General features: G+C 38.1%; 1 protein-coding gene across 1 annotated transcript in view; it reads left to right on the top strand.

Annotated features, from left to right (window-relative positions):
* The window catches only part of Shisa9 (shisa family member 9), a 321,503-nt gene that overhangs the window by 11,363 nt on the left and 282,621 nt on the right, over window positions 1-27,519 (top strand). The window contains exon 2 of the mRNA XM_004644223.2: window positions 2,336-2,463. Coding sequence (XP_004644280.2) covers window positions 2,336-2,463 — 128 coding nt within the window. The remainder of the gene's footprint in view (window positions 1-2,335; window positions 2,464-27,519) is intronic.

Here is a 27,519-nt window from a genome sequence, read left to right as displayed (position 1 = left end):
TTTGATCACACCCTGTGAAGACACCCAGGAAGGTGAACTTGTAGAATTTCTTCAGGAAGTGGCAAGACAACAGAATAGGCATGACCCAAGCAAGTGAGAGTATTTTTAGGGGAAGTAATGGCAATGTGTCACTTAGTGTAATAAATTTTTAAATTTAAATGTTCATTGTATATTTTGATCATGCTCCATTATGCAGCTTTTTGTGTCTTGCTTCTTTTACTTGGTACAATGTTTTCAAGTTCCATTTATATGGTAGCTGGTGTCAAGGATTCATTCATTTTCACGACTGAATAATATCCCATTTCATAATGTTCCTTTTGTGATCATTCATGTTAATGGAGATTTGGATTGTTTTTACTTTTTGATGTTGTGAAAAATGCTGCTTATGCATAAGTCTTTCTTGACTGCATTACTCTTTGTTTGCTTGTTTATTTCCATCCCTGGTTTATTTATTTAACTTGTTTATTTTTTATTCTCTCCCATAGAATATAAGCTCCAGGAAGGCAGCGACCTCGTTCATCTGTTGTGCCCTGCTGTATCCCTGGGCCTTGTATCATACACAGCACATAGTAGACAATAAATACTTGTGGAATGAACAACTGATTGAACTGTTTTATTCTCCATTTCTTGGTGGACTCTTTTTTTTCTCCAACTCATGTGGGACTCTTACTGTGCTCTCCTAGGTTTCTTTCACCCCTGAGACTTCTCACCAGCTGTGGTTCTTGCCCTACAATATTATTGCACCATGGTTAAGAATGCCCTGAAGTACAGGACCTCTACTGTCCTAGCATAGTCTCAAACTTGTATATACAGCAGTCACACCTGGAGGGTTTAGGAAGATGCCCTTCATGGGCCCTGGGCATCTTCTGGGGTTTCTGACTCAGTGGTTCTCCATGGATAGAGAAATTTCCATCAAGTTCCTGGAGCTGCAGATGCCACTGGTTCACAGCCCATGGTGTGATTCACTGCTATAGTGGGGTGGATTTCTTCAGAGAGGCTGGGGCTGCAAAGCTCATAGGTGGTTTGTCTGAGGCTCCCCCCAAAGAGTTCATTTTTCTTCTCTGTCTTCCTATATGTGGATTCAGAGGGTGCTGGTTCACTGGGGACATCTAGGTATAATCTAAAATATGGCAGGATCACTTGTGGGTACATAGCCTGGGAAAATTACTCTCTGATTGAAGAGGAGTCCTGTAAACTGGTGTGTGGTCACAGGGTTCAGGGAAGTGTTGACCCTTCTAGATGCCCATAGTCAGGGAAGTGATAAGCAGAGCTGATGGTCTACAGGATTGTAATGAAGCAGCTGATGTTTGTAGCTGGCATCCATTCTGATTGGGTGGTCCATCCACCTTACTAGTTGTTGCATGTGGAGACTGTCATCTTTGCAGGTGAGTGAAATTTTGGAACTGCATACAAGATACTATGCAGTAGTTTTGAGAGATGAAAGAAATTCACATTCAGAAACATAACTGAGTCTCATATTGCATAAACAACAGAAGAAACACCCAGGTATATGGTTTAAAACACCATTTACGTAAAGCAAAGGATAATAATATCTACCATGTCATATACCTTTTAAGGACATTAATATGTTTAAACACATGATAAAGGCTAACATGGAACAATCTATTGATGAGCCTGATCTTACGTTGTGTTACCTGTTTGACGATTGCCTTTCTCTGTTTTATATGCAAACAATGAACTAGTAAGCTTACATCTAATTGTGAAGGTCATTGTTACAGTTTGAATTTTGTTTCCTTCTTAAAAACAAAAATAACAGATTAGTTCAAATTGTTGTACCACAACTTTCTAGCAGTGTGACTTTGAGCAGGTTTATTCACCCATATGAGCCTTTGTTTTCTCATCTGTAAACAAGTAATAATTTTTATGAAGTGTTTGCTTTGTTAAGACGTAATATGATTAGCATAGTGACTGGTTTATAGTAAGTACTCACCAAATGTTAGCTGCTGCTACTAATGTTTGGCCATTGCTATACATGAAGTATTGGCTTCCGTGTTAGACATAGAGGAAGAACTTAATCTGTGGAGAAAAGATACATATATTTGTCATTAACCCAGTTTATAGGGTAGACAATACTGTTATCACATAGCTGTTGTGACGAGATTATGAATGAGTCTATGTGAAGTCATTATGTAATCTGTGATTGAAATATTTTTGTTTATTGATTATCTGTGTTTTTCTGTCCTACTCTCACATGGAATAAGGCCTCCATGGGGGAAATGACTTTGTCTTTTGTGCACAAGGACACTGCTTAGCCCATGGCAGGTGCACGCTATTGTGCTTAGATTTGACAGATTCCAATTCTTTCTCCTTTCAGGGCACTTGCAGATGTCATGCGGCCACAGGGCCACTGCAACACTGATCACATGGAGAGAGACCTTAACATTGTTGTTCATGTCCAGCACTATGAGAACATGGACACGAGAGCCCCCATAAACAATCTACGTAAGTACAGCTCTGGGGATCATTTCTAGTCCCACATGGTGACATGTACAGTGGGTACTTGGAAAAATTTCATGGTGTATGTTTGAGTCAGTTAAAAGCTTCTTCCTGTGGATGAGTTAGATATTTTATTTTCTCTTTTCTATATGAGACTGAGGTTGGCATGATCAGATTTCATGTGGTTGTTTTCTGTGAAGTAAGGATCTTCTTTGTTGATTTATGTTTGGCTTTTCTGTTAACTAGAAGACAACTTGATCAATCTATTAACTTATGGCCCTCTTGGTTTGTTAATTGTGGTTGGGTACTCAGTCCTAGCTTTATTTTGTTGGTTTATTTTGATCATCACCTGTTAGACAATGGTCCATTAACTTAATCATCTGACTCCTGAGGTAGACCAGTTGATACTTTTAAGATTCAGGCTGTTTTCAATGAAATACAAATTCAAAAGATTAAAACTACAGTTTTATAAAAACAATGCACAAAACACTGTGTGTGTGTGTGTGTGTGTGTGTGTGTGTGTGTGTGTGTGTGTAGGGGGGCAGGTATTGACTTGTGGTCTTGATGGTTTCGAATAAGCATGCAGGATTCAGCAGTAGCAAATTTGGTTCCATTATTCTGCCAGTGGGGAAAGAGCTGCTTGCTTTCCTTTTTTTTTTTTTTTTCAGAATTGGGGATTGAACTCAGGCCCTTGTACTTGCCAGGGAAGCGCTTATTCTACTGAGCCATCTCCCTGGCCCCAAAGAGCTGCTTTTACTACTGCTTTTCAATAGGTATTTTTAAGCAGCCAGAGCATATATGAGGATCTTGGTGTACTCCCAAAGATTTTTTCCTCCTTCAAAGATCTGTATACACAACATACATTGTGGAGCTAATGTTCTGACTAATGAGCCTAATAGGAATGGAAGAAAAATAAGATTGTTTTGGTTTTGACAATTGAATACTGCTGTGGTTATTCCTAGTAATTATGTTTTCAAGTAACCCCCACATTAAACTAATATGGAGGGCTTGGGTTAAAATAACAAAAGCCAGACAACTCAGAAGATGCATTTAGTTGTGGCTGGAGGTTCCTGAAAACAGAGAATGCTTTGGTACTGTACATCTTATTCTGGGTGTCCTTTGCTGAAGCTCCGCTGGAAGTCGCATGATTGTTTTATTTGCTGAATCATAGTCTTGACTGTGTGGTAGCAAATTTTTATGATCAACAGGTCTAGGAAAAAGCCTGTAGAATTTAACATAGGTGATGAGAATCCTCTGATTTTGTGTGGTGATAATATTTTGTGGTTTTAGAAACTGTTGTATGTTAGCAAAGTCAGGATTTATATGGGTTGAAAAATGGACCACCAAATAGGATATTTTCATTGTATTATATTAAATAAGTTGGCATTATTTATCTATGAATCAGACCATAAATGTATCAGAAATATCCACATTTTGGAGCAAACTACATAAGCAACTGGAGGTTTATAACCAAATCCACCATTCCAAAAGCTATAAATGACACCAAGTCTAACATGACAATTGCTGTGTTCAGTTTGTTTTCTTAATTTATTTAGTACAGGGTCTACAGGGTCTCAGTAAACAGCTTGGACTTGTAGTGATCCTCCTGTTTTTAGTCTCCCAAGCACTGGGATTACAGGTGTATCACTATGCCCAGTCTCAATCACATTTCAGCCTGCCCCAGGGGTGGGGGTGGGAATGGCACCGCATGCCAGGGATCGAACCCTAGTCCCTGCTTCTGCCTCAGCAGGCACTTTAATCTGCTGAGCTATCTGGAAGGCCCTCAGGTTTGTTTGCTTGTTTGTTTGGGTTTTTTTTGGGTTTTTTTTGGTGGAACTGGGGATTGAACTCAGGCCCTTGTGCTTGCCAGGGAAGCACTTACTCCACTGAGCCATCTCCCTGGCCCCTTCAGGTTTGGTTTTGATGGAAATGAATACATACTCTTTCAGGCAACACTGAAAGTAAGTTGAATATAGCTGTATGTGGGTTCCGAATATAAGTGAGTGAACACAGTTATGGAGCAGAGATGTTGACATGACAGTGAGCTCTTGGCTATTGAAAGTGGCTGTTCGTAAGGTTCTCACTTGAAGTTTTAATCTCTCGATGATTTTGAATCATGTCGAATGGAATAACAGATTCATTGAAGTTACCCAAGTCTCGTCATTCCATCAGGCAAAAGGTCAGGGAGACATTAATGAATACAGCTTAAAGAGGGGACTTTTGTTTAAACTTGGGCTGAAAATAAATTACTGCTCAGAGATGGATGTCTAGATAGTAATTCACATGTATCTGGTGGCAGACTATCTTGATTTATTTGTGAGTTTTGGCTTTGGTCTACATTTGTGCCTTGATAATTTGTGATCTTTTGTACAAAGGTATAAGGTGTCTTGTAATAGTCTTCTGAGTGGAACTGTACTGAAACATTCCTGGTTAATCTCAGGGAGTAATGTCACACAGTGTGTTCTTGTAGAAATTGCTCTAGCTGCTAGTCTTATATAATCTTGTCACATTCATCCAGTCCTTTTTTCGTAGCATTTTTGAGATTATCTGAATTAAAAATAAGAAACACATTTCATAGATTTACATTATTAAGTTTAATATATATAGTGTATCAATGCAGTAGTTAAGAGTAATGATAGGGGTTTTTTTTGTAATGACTTGTCTTTGTATTGATTTATGTATTATAGACAGAAAAACATTTATATTAGTTCTTTAACTTCTTAATACTGACACTAGTCCACTTTCTGATCTTTCTTTTATGTTTGATTCAGATGATAAGAGAACTAACATCTAATGTAGAAAACTAGGTGTTTGGAAGTAGGGGAGGGGGACTGAGAATAGCTTGGGCAAGAGGCAAAGCAGGAAGAAAGAGCTCCCATTTGGGGTAATTTTTATCAGCCTTTTTAAGTAAATTTTTGGAGTTGATTTTTCTTATGATGTGCAAGACTTGCCTTTTTAATCTAAAGATGGATTTTTCTTCAGTTGATGCTGTTCGTGTTCTTTCCAGGCATTCAGCAATATTGCCTAAAAATATTTAGGCTGATAATCAAAAGGACCTCGACCTCTTTGATTAACAGGATGCAGATTCCAGTGAGATAGTGATTTTCTGAAAAATGCTCCTCAGCTTCTGTGTAATTATAGTTTGCTTTTGATGGCACATTTTGTCCTTAAGTTCCATGAACACACTTTGCCTCTCCCACCCCAACTTCCATTCGGTCTTCAGGATAGGAGATGTGGGTGAGGAGCTATGAATAAAACCTGAGCCAGTGTTTTTGAACTTGTGTTATCACAACTTATGAAGTAAAACTTTGCTTTGGAATAATATTTTATTGTCTATGGCCATCCACTCTGAACACGCCCAATCTCATCTGGAATAATATTTATTTAAACAAAAGTTGCTAAGATTGTACACAGAGCAGTGTACTCCTTATCCATTTTCCCTTATTGTTAACATCTTACATAGGGCATTTGGCAGAATTAGGAAATCAGCACTAGTAAATTCTTTTTAGCTAACTATAGACATGATGGTTCCAGGGAGATAGCTCAGTAGAATAAATGCTTTCCTGGCAAGTGCAGGGTTTTGAGTTCAATTCTGGTACTGAAAAAAAAAAAAAAAGACATGGTTTGAATTTCACTAGTTTCTTCAATCATATCCCTTTCTGTTCCAGGGTCAAATCTGGTGCACTATGCTGTCTTTGACATCTTGGAATGGTAGAATTTAGGTTGCATAATATAGTAGTATAATGATGTGGTAAAGGTAGAAAAAAATTCACTGGGGAAATCTATTGGCAGAGTACGAGAATTGTCCCCCAGCATCTATAAGAACATAAAGTTATTTACCTGGTCGATATTGGAGTTGGACCCATTACTGGCTTGACATACTGTGTTCTGGTACATATTAGCAGACAGAATACTTCTATTTCTCTGCACACATGCAACAAAACTTTGGCATTTGGTTGATGTCTCATTATTTTATAACATGAGCAAGTGAGATCTCCCCCAAACTAAGGGCAAGTGCTAACTTGATGTTTTGGGTTGCAGAATGCGTTAGAAAGAGCAGACTTCTATATTCCAACCTTCTTCCCTACTCCCCTGGGATGATTTTTAAGTAAATTTACAAGAAATAAAAAAATGAGATCGCTCACTGAATTTCAGAAGAGTTAGTGAAGCTCACACTGAGGTCTATTCACTTGTCTGTATTCACCACGGTGCCAGAGATGTCACACTCGATTTTTGGAAATGCCAGTAGGGGTCTTTCCCAATATGTTTAGAAAGTTGGGGAAATTTCCTACCCGTGAAAGGCAAAAAGCTAAATATAGATATCAGAGTTCATAAAAATAGAAAATGTCTGAAGTAGTATAATATTAAGCGACTTGTATGGATAGCATTGTAAAGCCTCAACAGAAGAAATCCTCGAAACCTATTGTTTTACCATCATAAAGATGGGGAAACTGAGGCTCAAAGAAGTTCAGTGGGCTGCCTAAAGTTTGTATAGATACAAATTGGTAGAACTGGAATTTAAGCTGACAGGTCAGTCAGACCCCAAGATCTGTGATGTTAATCAGTGCAGTATATGTCCTAGCTTGTGGTGCAGGTGTTTGCTGCAAGTGTGTATCTCCTCCTGAAGCAGGTATTATTGATGCCTATGATAAGTGAATGGAAGCATCCATTGAGACTCTAGGAAAGAGATCTGCTTCCAAAGTGTGCATCTGACTTAACCTGTCAGAGTCTTATTCTAGGAGGACTAGCATTTATTGAGCATGGGCTGTGTAGCAGGCACTGGGCTAAATGCTTTGGAAGTATTGGCTGATTTAGTACTTAGGACTCCTCTCATGTAGCTAGTTTTGTTTCTGCCCATGTCATGAGGCTCCCAAGCTTTGGTAAATCTGGCTTCCTCCTTTGCACTTCTTACCCAGATTGATATCTCCTTAGAGAGGCCCTCCTTGCTTATCGCTGTCCCCCAAGTCAACAGTGATTCTCCATTTCCATACATTTTCTTTATAGTATTTTATTTCCTCTACAATAGTGCATGCATTATTTTATCCATGCCTTTTCTGTAATAGTGTAAACTCCTTGAGGAAAATGCTTTGTACTGTCATGGCTGTACTTCCACATCAGAAACAGGGCTGGATTGTGGCAGCAACTATGTGTTTGCTCAGCAAGAGAAAAGTCTGTGGGAGAGGTGTCATTGTTCCTGTTTTATGAACAAGAAAAGTTGGGGCCAGGGAGATGGCTCAGTAGAATAAGTGCTTGCCTAGCAAGAGCAAGGGCCTGTGTGCAATCCCCAGTTCTGAAAAAAAAAAAAGGAACAAGAAAGCTGAGATTCATATAAATTAAATAACTTATTTAATTTAATAAAATGATTGAGATTTGCTTTAGAAAATACTCCAGAAAAACATTAAAATTATTGAAGATGTCAGATGCAATAATATTAGAAAAATATTGCAGCTAGGTGACAAAATACTTGGGAATTTATAATTCCCCCTTTCATATATATATTTGAAAACATATATAATGGAATGTGAAAAACTAAAGAAGTTGTCCATAATATCATAGTTAATAGTGTCCAGAATTCTAACTTAGGTCTGTCTGACTCCATGGCTTGGACTCCATTGGGTATACATGGGTTACCTCATGGTGCAATTCAGTTTAGGAAGGGTTGGCATCCATCAGTGTGATTTTTGGTTAAAATTATCCACAGTGAAAGAGAATTTGATTGGTTTCTGACCAGCCAATAGTCTGACTTCTCTTGGATCAACTAACCCTGGCTCAGATTGGTGGGACAGAGAATTTTGTAGGGTTCTTTTTCAGGACTGAACAGGGACAGGTTCTGCAAGAAAGCTGTGGATGGAAGGGAAAGGAGAGATGGAATGATGTTTTAATCTTCTGTGGGGTATATATGGACCCATTTGTTTAATTTATCCTTTTATCTTTAGTGTCTAGAAAATGTTCAGTGTTCATAGATATTTGCTGAGTGAATGAATGAATGCATTTCTAGATCAATAAGTTCATTATGAATTCCAGTGTAACCCATTAGCAGGACCCCTGGGATTTTGAGTTTTAAAGGAGCTTGGCTAATTCCAACTCTTGAAGGGGAGTTGATACTCTTTCATAAAGTCACAGTTGACAACTTGCTTTTGAAATCTAAATATTCATTTCCACAGCCAGGCCGACCAGTTGTTCTGTATGAGAATCTATGACGAATGGTTTTGGCATGTGAGTTAGTAACATACAGTTAATGAAAGTGAGGAGTGATCTGTGCTCTATCAGCTAAAACCATTTGTTTTTGTTCAGTGCTATCACCTGAAATGAATTTAAGCATTAGATAGAGAATCTATCTTTCTATTGAAGAACTTGTTTCAGAGCAGTCTCTGATACGTGGAGGGTGTTCCAACATGTCTAACTTGAATCTGAGGTAGATTGATGAAGTAGTGGCAGATAAAGGCTTGGGAGGCAGATGATTGAGCTTGGGTGTTTGCTCCATTGATGATTAGCTGTGGAATGTTGGAAAAGATATTCTAATTATCTGAATCTCAGTTTCTCATCTGGTGAAAGGAGTAAAATCTACATTCCAAGATTATTGTATTAAATGCAATATATATATATATATATATATATATATATATATATATATATGTATTCAGCATAGTGGTTGTTAATATAACTACTGATTGTTAGGATTGTTATTTGTGGAGCAAGTGCACGTTGGTGCTAATGTTGGCTCTTCACTAGAGGATAAATGCAGATCAGGCTGAATTCGCTGTGCAGATATGTTCCCAGTGAAAATGCTTTCATTCTGTGGGTCTGTTGATAACAATTTGTGTGTCTGTGTTTTTCCATGTGTGTGTGTTCATGCATGTGCATACATGTGTCACATTTGTTACTACTGTTTTTTTTTAATGTAAAAGAGAACTGAAGAAATCATCAATTCCTTCTCAAGCAAATAGCATGGATGCAACATCTGGCCCATTCTCAGACATTCGTTCTTTTCTTATGTTTTCCTTCATGCCCGTTTAAAACACATGGGCTTTTGTTCTGTTATGAGTATTGATCCTAATATTTTATTTATATACTAGCGGGCCAAGCTCGTGGGAACCTGTGTGACTCCAAATATGTCTTATATTTTACCAGAAAATGAGATTGTGTGTATGTGTGCAAACATCAGAAAACAGAATGCTTAAAGGGGGAAAAAAATCCCTTTCTGTAAGTCATCTCCTAAGCCCTTATAAAAAAAATTGCTACTGGTTCTGTCCACATGGCATTGCCTAATTAAATCTGAATCATTTTTCCAATCAGCTGTAAGACTATTTGTAAAGAAAACCTAAGTACTCAACACAGTGTCTGGTTTACTTTAAAAGATGCCAAGTTCTGTTCCTTCTGTACCACTGAAAGCCTACTGTTAGATGCACTTCCTTTGGGGAATGTGTTCTTTTATATTTTTTATTTATTTATTTATCTATTTTTTTTTGCACAGGGTCTCACTATGCAGCTCAGACTTGCAGTGATCCTCCTGTCTCCACATCTCCAGGGCTGGGATTTCAGGCGTGTGCCACCATGCCTGGTTTCGGTGGCCAGCACAGCATACCCAGGCTTCCAGGGCTGGCCCAGCATAAGGAACCCTGATCCTTGCACTTGCCAGGCAGGTGCTTAGACCACTGATTCATCTCCCCAGCCCCGGAAATGTGTTCTTAAATCTGGTTTAAGTGGTGTTCTATACCTGTGTGATTGATAGTGTAGATAAAAAGGATTAGTATATAAAACAATAGCATTTGTTCTGTTCTTTCCTTGTGCCTGAATTTTACTTTCTATGGGAGTTCCATGAAATAACTTGAGTGGTTAGTGCAGCCATATATTATAAATGTTGAAACTAATTCGGAACATTTAAGTAACATGCTCAAGATCACAGGAAGATTTGGTGAGGAAGTCAGACCTTCCCAAAGTGTGAGGGATGGAAGGAAGAAAAGAAAGATCAGGGCAGCTTAGCCAAAGAAGCTGATTATATTTTGTTCTGAAAGAAAAATCTTCCTCAACAACTGTCCAAGAAGCAGAGGTAAGGAATACAGCACATTCTCATTTTTCTCACTTTTGAATGGAAAAACTATTAGTCTTAGAATATAGATTTTTATTATAGATGTCATGAATTTTATGCCAACTACAGAAAGAGAAAAGAGGATTTTGATTGGTTAAAGTTATTTGATTTTGATAGACAGATAAGAATGCTATGTCTGAGAGAGAAAGACCAAAATTTCAGAATCAGTTCTCAGAAATTGAAGTTAAATTCTTTTCAGTGGGCTCTCTGCCTTTATTCAGCTGTTCTTCTCTTGAATAGATAAGTATTGGATTTTTTTCTTTAAAAAATTAACAGACAACATAAATTAAGTAATATAGTTAATATCATAATACATGTATTAAAATAATTTATAGTAAGGTTTTAGGAAGCTGCCTTAAAAATACCAATAAGCAGTCTCAATAAAGTTAATTACAAGTTGAAAAGAAAATCTCATTACATTAGTCTGAGAATGCAGTTAATGAAACTAAGTGTAATCATAATCTGAATATTTCATTAAATGGAGACTTAAATTCATTAATTTAGCAGTAGGCTAGAGTTGTGTGCTTACACTAAGACTGCCTGCTTCAAAGTAGGGCAGCCTGTGTTTTACCCACTTAAAACCTGTACCAGGGAAAATGGACCTGCTCCTCATAGATCTGTCCACGGTGCTGAATCCCTCTGGTGGTAGATATCTCGTTCAAATCGCTCAGCCAGAAAGATCTATCTCACAGAATTTTGAAGCTGGAGGGAATTTTAGATATCACCGTATCATTTCTGGCTTCAAAGATAATTAAAAAGTAGAACACCTGGGAAACAACATAGTGTGCTAACTTTTTATTTTGTCAAAAATAAATTAAATATAAAGCAACTACTAAATATCATCTTCAATATATCATAAAATATATGGATATCTTTTAACGCCAAACATTTAGGCAAGAAATAGTTCTTAAAATATAGTACAGAATCTAAATCAAATGAAGAAAATCTTATTCCATTGTTTTTATCCCCCACCTCCTCTTTGCCCCTAATCAGTTCAAAATGAGAATGTGGATTTGTAGTTTGGTTATTTGCTTATTGAAGAGTACTTATGGAGTATCTACTAAATTATAGTACTTGCGGGGTATGGTGGTTAACATCTGTAGTCTGAGGCTCTGGAGGCTGAGGCACAAGGATTGCTGTGAGTTTGAGGATTGTATAGTGAAACCCTGTCTCAAAAGACAATATAATATAGGCACTAGAAATCAGCACTAGAGATACATCCGTGGTGTGTGTGTGTGTGTGTGTGTGTGTGTGTGTGTGTGTGTTTGTGTGCCTGTGACTTATAGTTAGCTCCTTCTCTAAAGAATGAAACTGAAGTCTAGGAAAATCACATCAACCTTCTTACAGTCACACAATCATGAAATTTGTCTGGTTAATACTGTATTTTTTAAAAAAAAATTATTGAATGTTAGGACACTTTCCTGATTACTAATACATGACAACTTGACAGTGCTCCAAACAGACTTCAGGATCTAAAGGGATGGATTTTCTAGCTATTGGCACAGAACTCCTTCAGTTTGATGCCTAACCTGTTATCCAAAGGGAGAACTTTGCAATATAGTTGGCATTTTAAGAAAATGTTGAATTACCAAGGGCCCGTGAATTGAAAGGTGTGTAAGGGCAGTGTGTGGTATTTACTTTCTTTTATTGAGCAGTAACCAAGAATGCGGGAAGCATCTCAGTCTTCAGAGGTATTATTTTAAAAAAATAAGCATATGTTTAAAGTCAAAGAAGGTCATCAATCAAACAGTTCTTTGATCATACCTGAGAAACAGCATCAGCATGTTTAAAAATGTTCATTATGAACATTTTTGTTCTGCTAATCAGCTTACAGGGGGATAGATTCAGATTCTGTGCTGTCATCCTAGAACAAGTTTTAAACGTGCCAGAATTTCTTCCACCTCAGGTTCTACTTTCTTTGCCTGTAGCATTCTTCCTGAAGATCTTTGCAATGCTGGCTACATCTTGCTATTTTGGTCTTGGTTATGTTATTGCCTCTTTGGGAAGCCTCTCTTGTACATAATAGCCCACTCTATGTAGAGAATCCCTAAATATTAGTTTGCTACTTTATTTTCATCATAGCTTATATCACTACCTAAAATCAAGAAAATCATTCTTTTCTTTTTTTTTTTTTTTTCCTCAGAACCGGGAATTGAACTCAGGCCTTTGTGCTTGCCAGGCAAGTGCTTATTCTACCGAGCCATCTCCCCGGTCCCATGCTTGTTTCTTTTGTCTTTCACACCAACATTTTAGAGATCAGGAACCTTACCTGATTTGTTAATAACTATTCCTCTAAGGCTTTCTATGCTTCCTACTGTGCCAGGCACATAGTAAGTGCTTTATAAAGGTGTATCAGATGAATGAATACTGTCAAAATATAATGGCACACTTTATCAAGTGAGAGCTGCTGCTTTTTCTTTTATCAATCAGGGTTTTATTTTTTGTGTTCTAACCCATCAATGCTGTATAAGAATTTAGCAAATGCTGAATAATGCACCAAGAACAGTTGTATACATTTAAAAGCTCATGAATACGTTTTTCAGCATTATCTGGAAATTATGAAATCTCACACAAAGGCAGTGTTTTCAAAGTTCAGTCCACCAATTCAGTCATAATTGATTTTTTCAATAACATCTGCCTCTATATTTCATTTATTTCAACTACTCTGTGTCACAGCTTGCCTCACCACGTCCTTGTCCATGCTGGTTCTCAATTGTATTAGATGAAAGAAAACTAAGGAGGGAATTGGGTGTGTTTAATATTTATGAAGCGACTATGTTATGTTGATATGGATAATAAAAACTTAACTCTGGAGAGACAAAGTAACCTTAACAATCCCTTGCTTAGGATCACAATATTGATTTTAGTGTATTGCCAAGCAGACTATTAAGTCTCCAGCAGCTATGTTCCTTATTTAATTATTACACGTAAAAGGAATCTTAAAACCCAAAGGGTGGGTAGTAGATACAAAGAAAAAACAACTGAAAATACAACAAACCCACAGATCAATTTCATATCCCATAATTGGGCAGTCATTCAATAGCCCTGCCTAACTCTGGCTTATCGGTGGTTAAAGTCAAGTATTTACCTATCCTTTGACTTTGAATCCCCAAGTGCCCCAAATATGCCACCTCATCTTATGATCCCCATCATGCAGCAAAAACAAGTCAAGCTAAGAAATAAGAAATGCACTTAAGAACAAAAGATGCATTCTCTGGATTTTCCATCAGGAATGCTTTGAGTATCACTGCCTCTCAAGATATGGTTTAGTAAAAGTGTGGAAGGATAATGGGATAGATTGTTTTGGACAGACAGATGAAGAGAGGAGGTTATTCTCTCTTACTTTTCCCAGGTATTGGTCTTTGATCTTTTTTGTTCCATTGTAGTTGTTAATTTTATTAAGAAATCATGATATGTGAAATATGGCATGAGGTACACTCAGGGGAAAGAAATAATGCTTATAGTTAGCACTTCTTGAATGGCTTCTATGTATCAGGTATTTAAGATATGTTCTCTCATTTGCTTCACAACAGTACAAAGTGGGCAAGAGTCTCGACATCTTACGGAGAAAAAGAAACAAGGCATCCAGCTAATACATGGCAGTTCAGGATTCAGATGTATTTTGGTTAGATTCCAACGTCTAGGTTCTTTCTTTGTTCCAAATTTGGAATATAGGTTTCACTGTGAGTACTCTTCTCTGCTAGCTATGTATGGCCACAGTGGAGTGTTCAAAAGGGTTCTTGTGGTCATATTCAAACACAGGGGGCTTAAGTGCTGTGATGGATTAGTGATGTCTGCCGTGAGAGAGGCCTAGTGCCTGTATGCCACATGTTTATACTATTTCAGCCAAAGATAAAATAAAAGCCCCTCAAAAGGCTCATGACTTTATAAAGGAGGGGAGATAATATAATATAAAATAAAGAAGTACAAACCAAACTGATGGATTAGGAAGGCCTCAAGTGTGAAGTCCCTAACATATGGCGTTTGGATATATATTAGGTGATTATCATGTTTAATGAATGCGTGAAAATATGAAGGAGTAGTCTGAAGCATATGATAACTTTTTATTCTGCTACATTCTCTAGGCAATTTTGCTGTATCAATTCAGATCACCCTAAAACAACGTATGAAAAATGGATTTCTTTAGTTTCCTATGTGAATGCTAATTCAGAACTCTATTTTCAAGGGATATCCTTGATTTATTATCCTAAAATTATGGTTCATATAACAAAGGGGAACATGAAGAATGCATTTGTATTCTTACAAGTATGCTATTAAAGTGAGTGATTTCATGTTGTTCAATATCCTTTATATAGAAAATGATTTCTATGTTACTTGTTTTTTTCCAACATATCTTTTTATCAAATTATCTCAATAGGCACTGTGCTAATGAATCAAAAAAAAAAGTGAGGTTTTTAACCTCTAAAGCCTACATTTCAGTGAGGCAAGGCTGTTCAAACAGTCAGTAGACAAAACATTTAAGAGACTTTACTCTTGATAAATTTAGGGAGAAACAAGCAAGTGATGGGATAAATAATTACAAGGGTTATGTCACTGAAGATAATTAAGATGAAGCCCAAGCATGAATTGGGAGAAAGCAATCAAATGAAGAGAGAAGAAGATTGCCCTAGGCAGAAGGAGGAGAATGTGCAAAAGTTCGTAGACAGGAAAGCACTTCATTATGCTTGTGGAAATAAAGGGCGCCCATTGTGGCTGGAATCTGGTGCTAAAGAAATGCTATTAAAGATGAAAACTCAGCAAGATGGGCTGGCCAAATAGCTCAGTGGATTAAGACACCTGCTTAGGTCAACGCAGGAGCCAAGAGTTCAATCCCTAGGCCTGCCTTGCCAGCCCCGCCCCTGGGGCGCGCTGTGACAGCGACTGAAACGTGGTGGCACACGCCTATAATCCCAGCACTTGGGAGCTGTAAACAGGAGGATCAGTAGGAGTCTGATCTATGCAGTGAGTCCCTGTAGACCCTGTAGACCCTGTCCTAAATACAAAGAGAGAGAGAGAGAGAGAGAGAGAGAGAGAGAGAGAGAGAGAGAGACCACAGCAAGATGATAATTACAGTTTGTAGCTAGAGTGTTGTCTAGCACAAGTGCTAGGCACTATGTTAAGTGTTCTGGATGTATTTTTCGTGTATCTCAGGGTTTAATATGGGCCCCCAGTGTTGCTTTCAATGGCCACCCAGAGGATATTATATTGAGCAGAAGACCTTTCAAATGTTCTGCAAAATTAGAGTTCTTTGGACAAATAAATTAAAATCTCTTAGAGTAAATACAATAAAGTCATTTATAAATGTTTTTATTTCACTGTTTTCCAAACTGAGATATCTACTAAACATCTTGTTGAGTAACAATTATTGATGTATAGGGGAAATAATAGTCTGGAGAGCAGACATTGAAGAATGCTGCTCAATTATGTTTACCTGGCCCTACTTAATCACATCTGATAGCGGTATGCTCATTATGGCCCAAGGCAATCCGTCCTCTTTTCAGGCAGACTTCATCGACAGGGAGTTTGCCTTATGCTTCTTCCCAAGCTATCAGCCAAAACCCTGAAAACAGCCTGCCAAAGGAAGTGAAAGCCAAGGCCATTAATACTTTTCTTTTCTCTCCTTTCTACATCAAGTCATTCTTCAAAGCCAGGGCAGAGTTCATAACAGGATTTTTTGATAACAAACAGCAGAAATCAATTTAAGTAAAATAGAATTGGAGGAAAAAATTTTTTTTAAAAAAATGTATTTGGTACAGGGTCTCACTGTGTAGCTTGGACTCCTAGTGATCCTCCTGTTTTCAGCCTCCCGAGTGCTGGGATTACAGGCATGTGTCACCATCTGGGTCTCCATTGCAGCTCAGCATGTTCCAGGCCAGCGCCGGTGGGGCATGCAGTACTGGCAATCGAACCCCAGTCCCATGCCCAGTCAAACCTTAGTCCACTGAGCTATCTCGCCGGCCTAAAAAGGAGTTTTTTGAGCTCTTAGAACTTAAGGGACATGAGAATATCCAGGCTTGACATTGTAGGAACTCAAACATTTCTTTCTTTCTTTTAAAAATATATTTAGTACAGGGTCTACAGGATCTTACTACACAGATTGGATTTGTAGTGATCCTCCTGTTTTTCAGCCTCCCAAGGGCTGGGATTATAGGCGAGCACCGTCACGCCCAGTCTCAATCGCCATCTCATCTTGCCCTGGGGGAAGGGCCAGCATGGCACAACAAGGATCGAACCCCAAACCCTGCACTCTGCCTAAGCAGGTGCTTTAGTCCACTGAGCTATCTCACTGGCCCTCAAACATTTCTAATCATGGTTTTATTAGTGCTGTCCTGATGATACAAATCATTCCAACTGTTTTTCTCTCTATGCTCATTAAAGTTTAAGTTCAAGTTTGAGTCTGAGTACTTCTTATTAGGTCACATGCTCAACCCCTGGCTAGAAGGATAGGCAAGCTGATTGGCAGTGTCACTAAGACTGCACCTACTAAAGGAAAGTATCCTTAGCAAAATGGAGATGCTGGTCAGAGGAAGTAGAGAATAGATTTTATGAATTCAGAACGTAGACAATGTCCAAAGAGCCAAACAAATTCTTTCTTTTGCCTGATCTTTTCTCCTCCAGGATTACGTATGCCTTGATATCTATCTAAGTCATTCCTATACAATTTAGTTCTACCAACATTGGGATGTCTGCATTGTTTTTCCTCCTGGGTTTACCTCCTTTTTTTCTCTCTGTGTCTGTATCGCTCTATCTCTCTGTTTGTCTCTGTCTCTGTCTCTCTGTCTCTGTCACTGTCTCTCTCTCTGTCTTTCTGTCTCTCTTTCTCTCTGTGTCTCTGTCTGTGTCTCTGTCTGTGTCTCTTTGTCTCTGTCTATGTCTCTCTCTCTCTCTCTCTCTCTCTCTCTCTCTCTCTCTCTCATGTTTCCTTTGTGTCCCTAGTTAGGAACAATTAAAAAACCTATAAAATGTCTCCACCAAAAATTCTCACACATAATCTTGATTAAGGAGAATCAAGTGACTAGCAGGGATGCAGGGGACATATGATGTACTCAGGGAAGGGAGGTGTGAGAAGACATGAAGCCACATGGCAAAGCATAAATGGCTGCTAAGACAGGTGGACAGAATCAACCTCGTTTGGCTAGAGGGTAACATTCAGGGACAAGAGAAAACAAAGCTGACTGATGAACGGATGGCCTCGAAGACTAGGTGAAGGAATGGGAAGGGACTTCCAGGAACTCTTGAGAAGTACTGCCTGATACCATTTCTTGAATAGGTGTCTTGTTGGGTTCTTGGGATGATGGATAAGAAAGACATTTAAGACCATTTTAGAGAAGTGTTCCAGCAATCTCAGACACAGCTGCCATCACCTTAGCCATGAAGTCTTTGTTCCAACCCTTCACCAAAGCCTTGTAAGGGTTGCTAGGAAACTGGAGATGCTTGAATAGTTGAGATCTGATTACAATAATTTTCTAGGTTTCCATGGTTGGAGGAGGAGCCAGCTTGATCCAGTGCCATATTCCCTTACCTTACTTTGGAGTATAGTGGGCCACATGTGTCTTGAAGTTATGTGAATTCAACTCTGTGATCTTAGTGCAGGGAGGGCAGAAGGGAATTAGGGGGCGGGGTTGAAAGCAGGAATACAAGTGCATAACATAAATAATGTGAGTATTTCTGTTCTCATTCCACACAATGAGCATATGCTGAAAGTGAGACGGGAGACATGAGTCTGCTTTTGCCTCAGACAGATTCACTTCCCACGAGCTTCTCTGGAGTGTGATTCTAGCATTTAAAGATATGCATTTTTCATATAACTTGGCCCCTAAACACAAGCTAGTTACATCATCTGGTGCTCAACTGGAGAAACAGCCACTGTGGGTAATTTTGGCTGCGCCTGATTGTAGCTGCTCCCTCTGGCCTCAGACCTCTGTACAAGTCAAGACTCCAGTGCCCTGTGCTATGAACCCCCTCCTTATGCTCACAGAGTATGCCTTTTGGCTACCGCTGTTTACAGACCTCCCCTGCCCCTTGGCACAGCACAAGCTGCTAGTGGACCTGGCTGTGTGTGTATTCTTTCCTTACCCTGTGCTGTCTCTTGAGGTCCCTATCATAACCTGGGTGGTGGATGCCTCAGGCACTTTCATATAGTAAGCCAGTACTCCATAGTGACAGTCCTGCCCCTATGCTGTCTAATCCTTCACTGCCTTATGTTTATATCTGTTGGAGTTTTACAAATTGAATTTTTGATGGTTTGTGGAGCTTGAATTTCCCAGGAGAGTTTACCAAGCTCCAGCTAGTCTGTCCATTTACGTATAGTACATCTTTAATACTTAATGTACTTATCTGCACAGGTTAATGTGTATCTGAGGAAACAGAATCAATCCATATGAAGAGTCCAAAGTAAACACTAAGTGTTCTCTATGTTCCAGCATTCAGGTTCTCCCCAAAGTTCATCAGGGGAATAAGCTCTATTCTATTCTCCCAAAGGTATGGTGTGAATTTACAGACATTTATGAGCACTACTCCACCTTGCTGCTTCCACTTGGTGGGTACAAGCCTGCTTGAGTTGCCTTGTCATAGACTGTATGGCTTAAATAGCAGACATTAATTTTCTCATAGTTCTGGAACCTGTAAGGAAGAATTAAGGCGTTATTTTTTGGGGGTCAGGGGAACTTCTATTCTTTGCAGATAGGCTGCCTTCTCACAGTTATCACACGGTGGAGAAATACCTCTCTTCTTCTACTAGTGCCAGACCTCCTGGAATAGAACCCCACCCCTATGTACTCATGTAACCTGTATCAAGTCCTCATAGATGCTGTCTCCAAATACAGGCACATCAGGGGTAAAGCTTCAGTATACACAATTAGGGAGACACGTTCAGTTTATAATGGTGGATAACGAACACTGTTCCTTATTAGTGTGTTTAGACGGTGCTGCATCTCTTGCCCATTCTGTGGCTATGGGCTGAACTTGGCTGATGGGTACCAGATGCTACCGAGGAAGGCAAGTAATGCAGCATCCAGACAGATGGGTGGAATCTAATTGCTGACATTCTTGAAGAACAGATGGCCTTACTTGCTCCTAGGTGAGTTGATAACATTAGAGTGGGCATGTGGTTGTTGTGAGCCTGCAGCTCTCTCCTGGGCTGAGTGGGAGAGGGGCCCCTAGCCAGGAGGTAGCACTTGTTCCAGGCAGGGGAAGAAGAAAGCATCCCCTTCCAACCTTTGTATTTTCAGTATGTCAGTTCTTCTTATTCTAGAAACTCAACACTCTGGGGAAACTAAGATCACAGGGGAGAACTAAGAACATAAGGGAAGTCATAATGTCCTATAATGGTCCCCTGAGATGTCCTGTCATTTCTCACTAAATAAATCTCGCATCTCCTGAGACTCCAGGAAAGTGAAGGTTAGTTATTGTCATCTGTCCTTCCTCTCAGCTCCTGTGACTCTTCCTTAGGGTTGAACTCATCTCTGATTTCTCTGAGCCTCTAGCTACTGTAATATTTGTCATTTTGCCTTTTGGTTTTGCAAGCCTGGTTACTTTTTTTCTTCTTCTTTTCTTTTTGAGACAGGATCTTACTATGTAGTTCAGGATGGCCTTGAATTCACTATGTGGCCCAGGCTGGTCTCAGTCCTCTTGCCTCAGCCTCCTAAGTGTTGGAATTGCAGGAGTGTGCTACCATGCCTGGAGTGGTTGCTTTTGCTTTTGCTTTTTGTAGTGTTATTAAGCTTTTATAGAGGTGTCTGTTTTTCTCTGTAACTAGATTCAAAGCTCTTTGAGGGTAGTAAATATTTCTAACTATTTCCTGCTGTTTTGTATAGTGCTTTATATACAAGCATCAGGATAAGCAGTCATGTTAACATTAAACTGTTTTGTGGAAGATGTTTTTAAAATCCAAGGAAGTGGTTTCTTTTCAATCTATCTTATTGTCCCTCATTTTTCCTTCCAGAAGTTAATGGCAGTGGAATATATACCTTGTGTACTGGTCACAAGTATTATTCGTTACAGTCATCCCTTGATCTTTAAGGGAGATTTTTCCAGAAAACCTGGTAGATGATAAAATCTGCAGATGCTTAAGTCTCTGATATAAAAGAGTAGCATTTACATATAAACTATGTACATCTTCTCATATACTTTTTAAAAGAATATTTACAACAACAACAAAAAAGCTGGGTGTGGTGGCGCATGCCTGTAGTCTCAGTAGTGGAGAGGCTGAGGCAGGAGTATCATTATGAGTTGGAAACCAGCTTAAGGCTACAAAGTAAGCTCAAGGCCAGACTGAATTGCATAGTAAAACTCTAACTCTAAACTCTAAAAAAACAAAACAAAACAAAAAAACCCAACACAATATTTACACCATTTTATTTCTTAGATTATCAAATAAAAAGGCTATCTGTAAACTACTTTCTTTAAAACTTTTTTTAAACTTATTTATTTATTTATATTTACTTATTTGGTACAGCTCTGACTTATAGTGATCCTCCTGTCTCAGCCTTCCCAGTGCTGGGATTACAGGTGTGCACCACCACACTCAGTTTTGGTGGCCGGCACAATGCATTTGGGGATCTGGGGCTGGCATGGCATGTGGTACCAGGGCTGGAACCTGGGTCCTGGTACTTTCTGGACAGGTGCTTAGACCACCCAGCTACCTCCCCAGCCCTGTAAACTCCCTTCTGTCAGATGAAAACACTAGCCTCCTTACCCCTTACTACAGATTTCATGTCTCATTTTACTTTTGCCACTTTCCTTATCTAGTTTTTGCATTAACATTATCATGGTTGAGACAAAGAAATTTCTTTCTGAGCATAATTAAAGCTTGTCTATAGATTAATTCTAGCTATATAAAGTTAGCATCTGGTGTTTGCATTGTTTTGACTACATACAGATGGTAGGGCCAAGTAGTATACTTTGATTACGTTTCTCTACCTTACATAAGTTCAGATCTTTCTGCTGTTTTAATTACCCTTCGCACCCAGTTTTTGTCTTTATTGCATTTTTAAATTAATGAATATTAGTAATGTAGTAATGAGGTTCTACTTGGGGACTTGGTATACGAATAGAAAATATCTTGAGCATTTCTTTTTCTATTAGTACATGTCTGTAGTGCGTAAAAATTGCATTTATTGGGGGGAGTTGGAACGTGAACATCATGCCTCTTAATTCTTTCTGTCCCTTACTTCTGGCCGTCCCTCCCCACTCCTTCTACCTCTTGGCCCCTCCCGTTTACAAAAGCTCTATCTCCATTGTTCTGTTTTTTTTCATTCCCTTATCTCCCTTCTCCTCCCACTACTCGTTCACCTTCCCATTTGAAAAAGATTTCACTATGTCCTGTTATCTAGCTTGTATTTTGCTCTTATTCATATTCTGGTTTTCTCATATAAGAAAAGCCATGTGATAGTTAAGCTGGTGTGTCTGATTTGTTTCACTTTATATTACTATCTCAAGGTGCACCCATTCAGTGTGAAAGACTCAAGTTTATCTTTCTTTATGGCAGAGTAGTGCTCCATTTTGTATAAGCACCATGCTTTGCTTTATCCACTCAACTGTTAAGGGACACAGAGGCCGTTTCAAAGATTTAGGGATTGTTAATTGTGTTGCTATGGAGGATACCAATGTATACTGGGGAAAGAAACTGCCAACCTGAAAGACAGCTGGGGTGAGTTCATGTTATCTAAAATCAATGAACGCAGTTTAGGAACAACAGAAGTTAAGAGCAGAGGGCTGGTGAGATGGCTCAGTGGTCTAAAGCACCTACTTAGAACAAGCTTAGCAAAGCACAGGGACCGTGGTTCAAACTCCCAGCACCACATGCCAGCCAGCCCCGCCCCCTGGTGGGCTGAGCTGGCCACACACACACACACACACACACACACACACACACAAATAAATAAAATAAATAAATTAAAAAAAAAGAGCAGAATGTATTTATTGAAGGAAAGAAAGGTTCTGTCTGACAGAAGGACAGAAGGGGACCTGTTTGCGCTTGTAAAATTGATTAAATTGGGATCAAATGGGGAAGCAAATCACACACAAAGCAGGCATGAATACACAACAGGGGCTCTTCCTGTGGGGGGTTGGGTTAGGTACTTCTTTTTAGCTTTTTCAAGGTGACTGATACCTATTCAGGATATCAATCCTTGATGTGCATCACTAGGGAGTTATGTAGGTGCATTTGTTTACTTTTTTATTCTCAAGGTTTGGCCAGCAGCTGAAGTGCCTGTCCTTCCCACAGTTGCAAGGCTTCTTGTCTTCTATACTGGCTCCTTTGAAGAGGGCCTCACACTGCCTGACTGCCTATAATATATTTTATGTAACTCAGCTTCCTACAACCTTATGATATCTTTGTTTATTTATTTCTTTTTTTGGAAGACACCTACAAGGGATCTAGCAGGGTTGAATAGAATTTCTCGTTTTAAGTTTTTGAGGAATCTCCATACTGATTTCCATAGTGATTATACCAATTAACCTTCCCACCCGAGGTAGAGGCAGCTCCTTTTCGCTACAGCCTCCTCAATGTTTGTTTTCATTTGAGTTCTTAACAATGGCCATTCTTTCAGACACTGAGGTGAAATCTCAATGTTTTTTTCATTTATATTTCTGTAATGGCCAGCAACACAGCGTATTTTCATATTTTTATTGGTTATTTGTACTTTGCCTTCTGAGAACTGTTTATTTTAGTTGCCCATTTTTAAACATAGCTTTTAAAAAAGTGTTCCTTCCATATTCTAAAGTTCAGTCTTCTATATAAGGAATAGCTGGATTTGTTGTTGTTTTGTTGTTCTGTAGGTTGACTCTTCATTCTGTTGACTGTTTCCTTCACTGAGCCGAAGACTTTAGTGTGCTATTATCCCATTGGTTGATTTTGGCCTTATTTCTGGTGCCATTGAGTTTCAGTTCAGAAAGTCCTTGCTTGTGCCTATGTCTTCAAGAGTTCTACTTATTTTATCTTCCAGCAGATGAAATATCTCTACTTTAACATTTAGATCTGTGATCCACTTCCAATTTAGTTTAATAGATGATGAGAGATAATGAGTCTAGACTCAAGCTTCTGCATGTAGATATCCTCCTAGCACGTTTATTAAAGAGGCTATCTTTCCTCCAGTGTGTGTTTTGGTTCCCTTTGTCAAAGACCGGAGTGCTGAATGGCCTGGGGCTATTTCTGCTCCTTCTATTCAGTTCCATTTATCTGCATGTTTGTTTTGTCCCCTCCTGGTTTTTTTCCTTTAAGTTCCTGTAGCTTTATTTTTTTTATTTTTTATATTTTTGCAGAACCGGGGATTGAACTCAGGCCCTTGCACTTACCAGAGAAGTGCTTATTCCACTGAGCCATCTCCCCGGCCCCTGTAGCTTTATAATATAACTTCAAATTGGGAATTGTGGTGATACATCTTCTTTGTTCTGTTACCCAGGGTTGCTTTCACTATTCTGGATCCTTTCTGGCTCCATATGCATTAGGATTGTTTTCTCTAGATCTATGTGGAACGCTGTTGGTATTTTGGTTGGGGTTGTGAATACGGCCATTTTGACTATATTGATTCTGTCTATCCAGGAATAGGGTATTGTTTTTTCATTTTCTGAGGTCCTCTTTGATCTCTCACCTTTTTAGAGTGATGTAGTTTATATTGCAAATATTTTTCACTTCCTTAATTCACATCCATTAACCCCTGAGTATTTAATTTTACTTGATGCTAGTGTGAGTGATATTGTTTTCCTAATATCTTTCTCAGTGAACTAATTGTGAGTTGCAGGAATGTTACTGATTCTTTCATGTTGATTTTGTATCCTGCCACATTGTTGAATTTGGCAATTAATCCTACTGTGTAATTTTTGGTTCTTCCATGTTCATGTCATCTGCAAGTAATGATCATTTGACTTCTTCTGATCCTGTACACATCCTTTGTATTTTTTCTCTTACCTTTGGCAAATATTTCAAGAACTATGAAAATGAGTGGTGATAGTAAACATCTTTGTTTTATTCCTAATTTTTAGAGGGAAAAGTTTCAGTTTTCCCTATTTGATATGAGGTTGACAGTGAATTTTTCATCAATGGCTTTTATCAGATTGAGATAAGCCCCTTCTATACGTATTTTATTCAGAGTTTTTATGACAAGTGAGTTTTGAATATTTTGAAAGATTTATTTCTGCGTTTATTGAGATGATCATTTGATTTTGGCCTTGCTTCTGTTTATGCATTGGGTTACCTTCATTGATTTGCATATATCAAACCCACTTGGTTACAAAGTATGACCTTTTTAATGATTCGTTGCATCCTGTTTTCTGGTACCTAGTTGAGAATTTTTGCATGCATGTTCATTAAAGAGATTAGGCTGATATTTGAATTATGGTAATGGTAAATTTCAGGAATGATCTTGGAATGCCAAAAGAAACTGAATGCCAAAAGAAACCCCCCAAATTATGCAAATTCATGAAATCAAATAACATATTCTTAAATAATCAATGGGTTACAGAAGAAATCAAGGAAGAAATTAGACAGCTTGTAGAGTTAAGTGACAATGATAGTACAGCATATCAGAATTTATGGGACACAATTAAAGCAGTCCTAAGAGGGAAGTTCTATTGTGTGAGTGTCCCAATCGAAAAAACAATGAACCCAAATAAATAACCTAATGATACACCTCAAAGCCCGAGAAAAACAAGAACAACCAAAATTAAAAGATAACACAAAGAAGGAAATTATAAAATCAGAGCAGAAATCAATAAAATGGAAACTTAAAAGAAAAAAGGCAGCATGAAGAATCAACAAATCAAGGAGCTTCATCCATTTTAATTTCATTGAAGAGTTTGGGGAGTATGAACATTTGTTCTTTCCTGAAGTACAATTTATCAGTGAATCCATCAGGACCTGAGCTTTTCTTAGTTGGTAGGATTCTTCATTTTTATTTCTGCTTCAATTTCATTGTCTGTTATTGGATTATGCAGAATTTTTAAATCTTCTTGGTCCAATTTTGGTAATTCATATGTCCTTTGGAACCTACTCATTTCTTCTGAGTTCTTCAATTTATTGTTGTAAAGGTTTGTCAAATAGTTACTAATAATCTGGATTTCAGCAATATTTGTTGTAATTTCACCTTTGTAATTTTTAATTGCATTGGTTTGAATTTTTTGTTTCCTTTTATTGATATATTATCTAAAGACTTGTTGATTTGGTTTATTCTTTCCAAGGACCAGCTCCTTGATTCGTTGATTCTTCCTACTGCTTTTTTTCTTTTAAGTTTCCATTTTATTGATTTCTGCTCTGATTTTATAATTTCCTTCTTTGTGTTATCTTTTAATTTTGGTTCTTCTTGTTTTTCTCGGGCTTTGAGGTGTATCATTAGGTTATTTATTTGGGTTCATTGTTTTTTTCTGATCAGGACACTCACACAATAGAACTTTCCTCTTAGGACGTAAGAGGATTTAATGTGTCCCATAAATTCTGATGTGCTGTACTATCATTGTCACTTAACTCTAGGAGCTGTCTAATTTCTTCTGTAAACCATTGATTATTTAAGAATATGTTATTTGATTTCATGAATTTGCATAATTTTTTGGGTTTCTTTTGGCATTCAGTTCTAGTTTCCTTGCACTATGATCTGTTAATATGCATTGTATAATTTCTATTCTTTTTCATTTACTTAAGGATGTTTTGTTGGCTAGGATGTGGCCTATTTTGGAGGATGTTCCATGTACTCCTAAGGAGAATGTATAATACACATTGGTTGTTGAATGAAACACTATATAGATATCTGTTAAGTTCATTTGTTTAGAGGTTTGTTTTAACTATTGTATTTCCTTGTTGATTTTTTTGGTTTAGTTGACTTATTTGCGATAGTGGGTTATTGAGGGCTCCCCCCCTCCCGTAGTTGTATTGATGTTTATGTGGTCTTTCATATACAGTAGTATTTGATGTATTAATTTTGGGTGGACAATTCCTTGGTGCATGCATGTTAATAATTATTATCTTTTCCTGTTGAATTGTTCCCTTAACCAATCGATAGTGACCTTTGCTTCTTCTGGTTAATACATTTTGGTGTAATAGGGTAGCTACTCCTGTTTGTTTTGGGGTTCCTGTTACAAGGAACATTGCTTTCCATCTTTAATTTTAAGTATATGAATTTCTCTTTGAGTTAAATGTGTTTCTTGTACACAGAATTCCACTAGAGTTTGTTTCTTGGGCTGTCTACCAATCTGTGTCTTTTGATCAGAAAATTGAGATCCTTCACAGTGGGGATTATTGCTGATAGGCCCTCCCTTATTTCTGTCATTACATCACTTTCTTGTTGCTGATTCTCTTTCTTTGTCTTATACTTAATAGCTCATCTTACCTGGTTTATTCCTTCTTTTGGACTTTTTGGCAGTTAACTTCATTATCTCTTTGTAGAATATCTCTGAGAATTTTTTGGAGTGTCAATTTGGTGGTCATTAATCTTTTTATCCTAGAAATATCTTATGTTCCAAATGATTTTGAAAGATAGTTTGCGGGACATTTCAGTCTGAGTTGGAAGTTGTTTTCTTTTAGGGCTTAAAATGCCCTAAAATCTTCACCTCCATTTATTTGGGAGGGGAGGCTACAGTGTATTTGGCTTAGTACTCAGTTCACTGGGGATAGGCTTCAGTATTGTTAATGACACTAAAGCAATCCAGATATTGGCATCCAGAGCAAACCAACTGATAGCAACAACTATGTCACCTGGGCTATTGTAATGAAATCAGCAAAAACAGTGGTGTCAAAGAAACTATATGGACATAACCTAAGAACCAATAATGTGCCACTCTTAACCATGGGAAAGAGATCTATGATTATAGTAAAAACACTAAGACAAATCAAATATTGACATACTGTAAATATCTACTAAATGGAACAACTTTACTTCCACTAACAATATAACAGTATTCCATCTCTAACAAAACTGAACAAAAAAAAGGTGATATAAATGAAGGACAATTTTGTATGTGTATATACAAAATAGTTAGGATAG

Source organism: Octodon degus, unplaced genomic scaffold (genome assembly GCF_000260255.1).
Source record: "Octodon degus isolate 3935 unplaced genomic scaffold, OctDeg1.0 scaffold00195, whole genome shotgun sequence".
In the NCBI taxonomy this organism is placed as follows: Eukaryota; Metazoa; Chordata; class Mammalia; order Rodentia; family Octodontidae; genus Octodon; species Octodon degus.
This window is presented reverse-complemented; position numbering and strand designations above follow the sequence as displayed.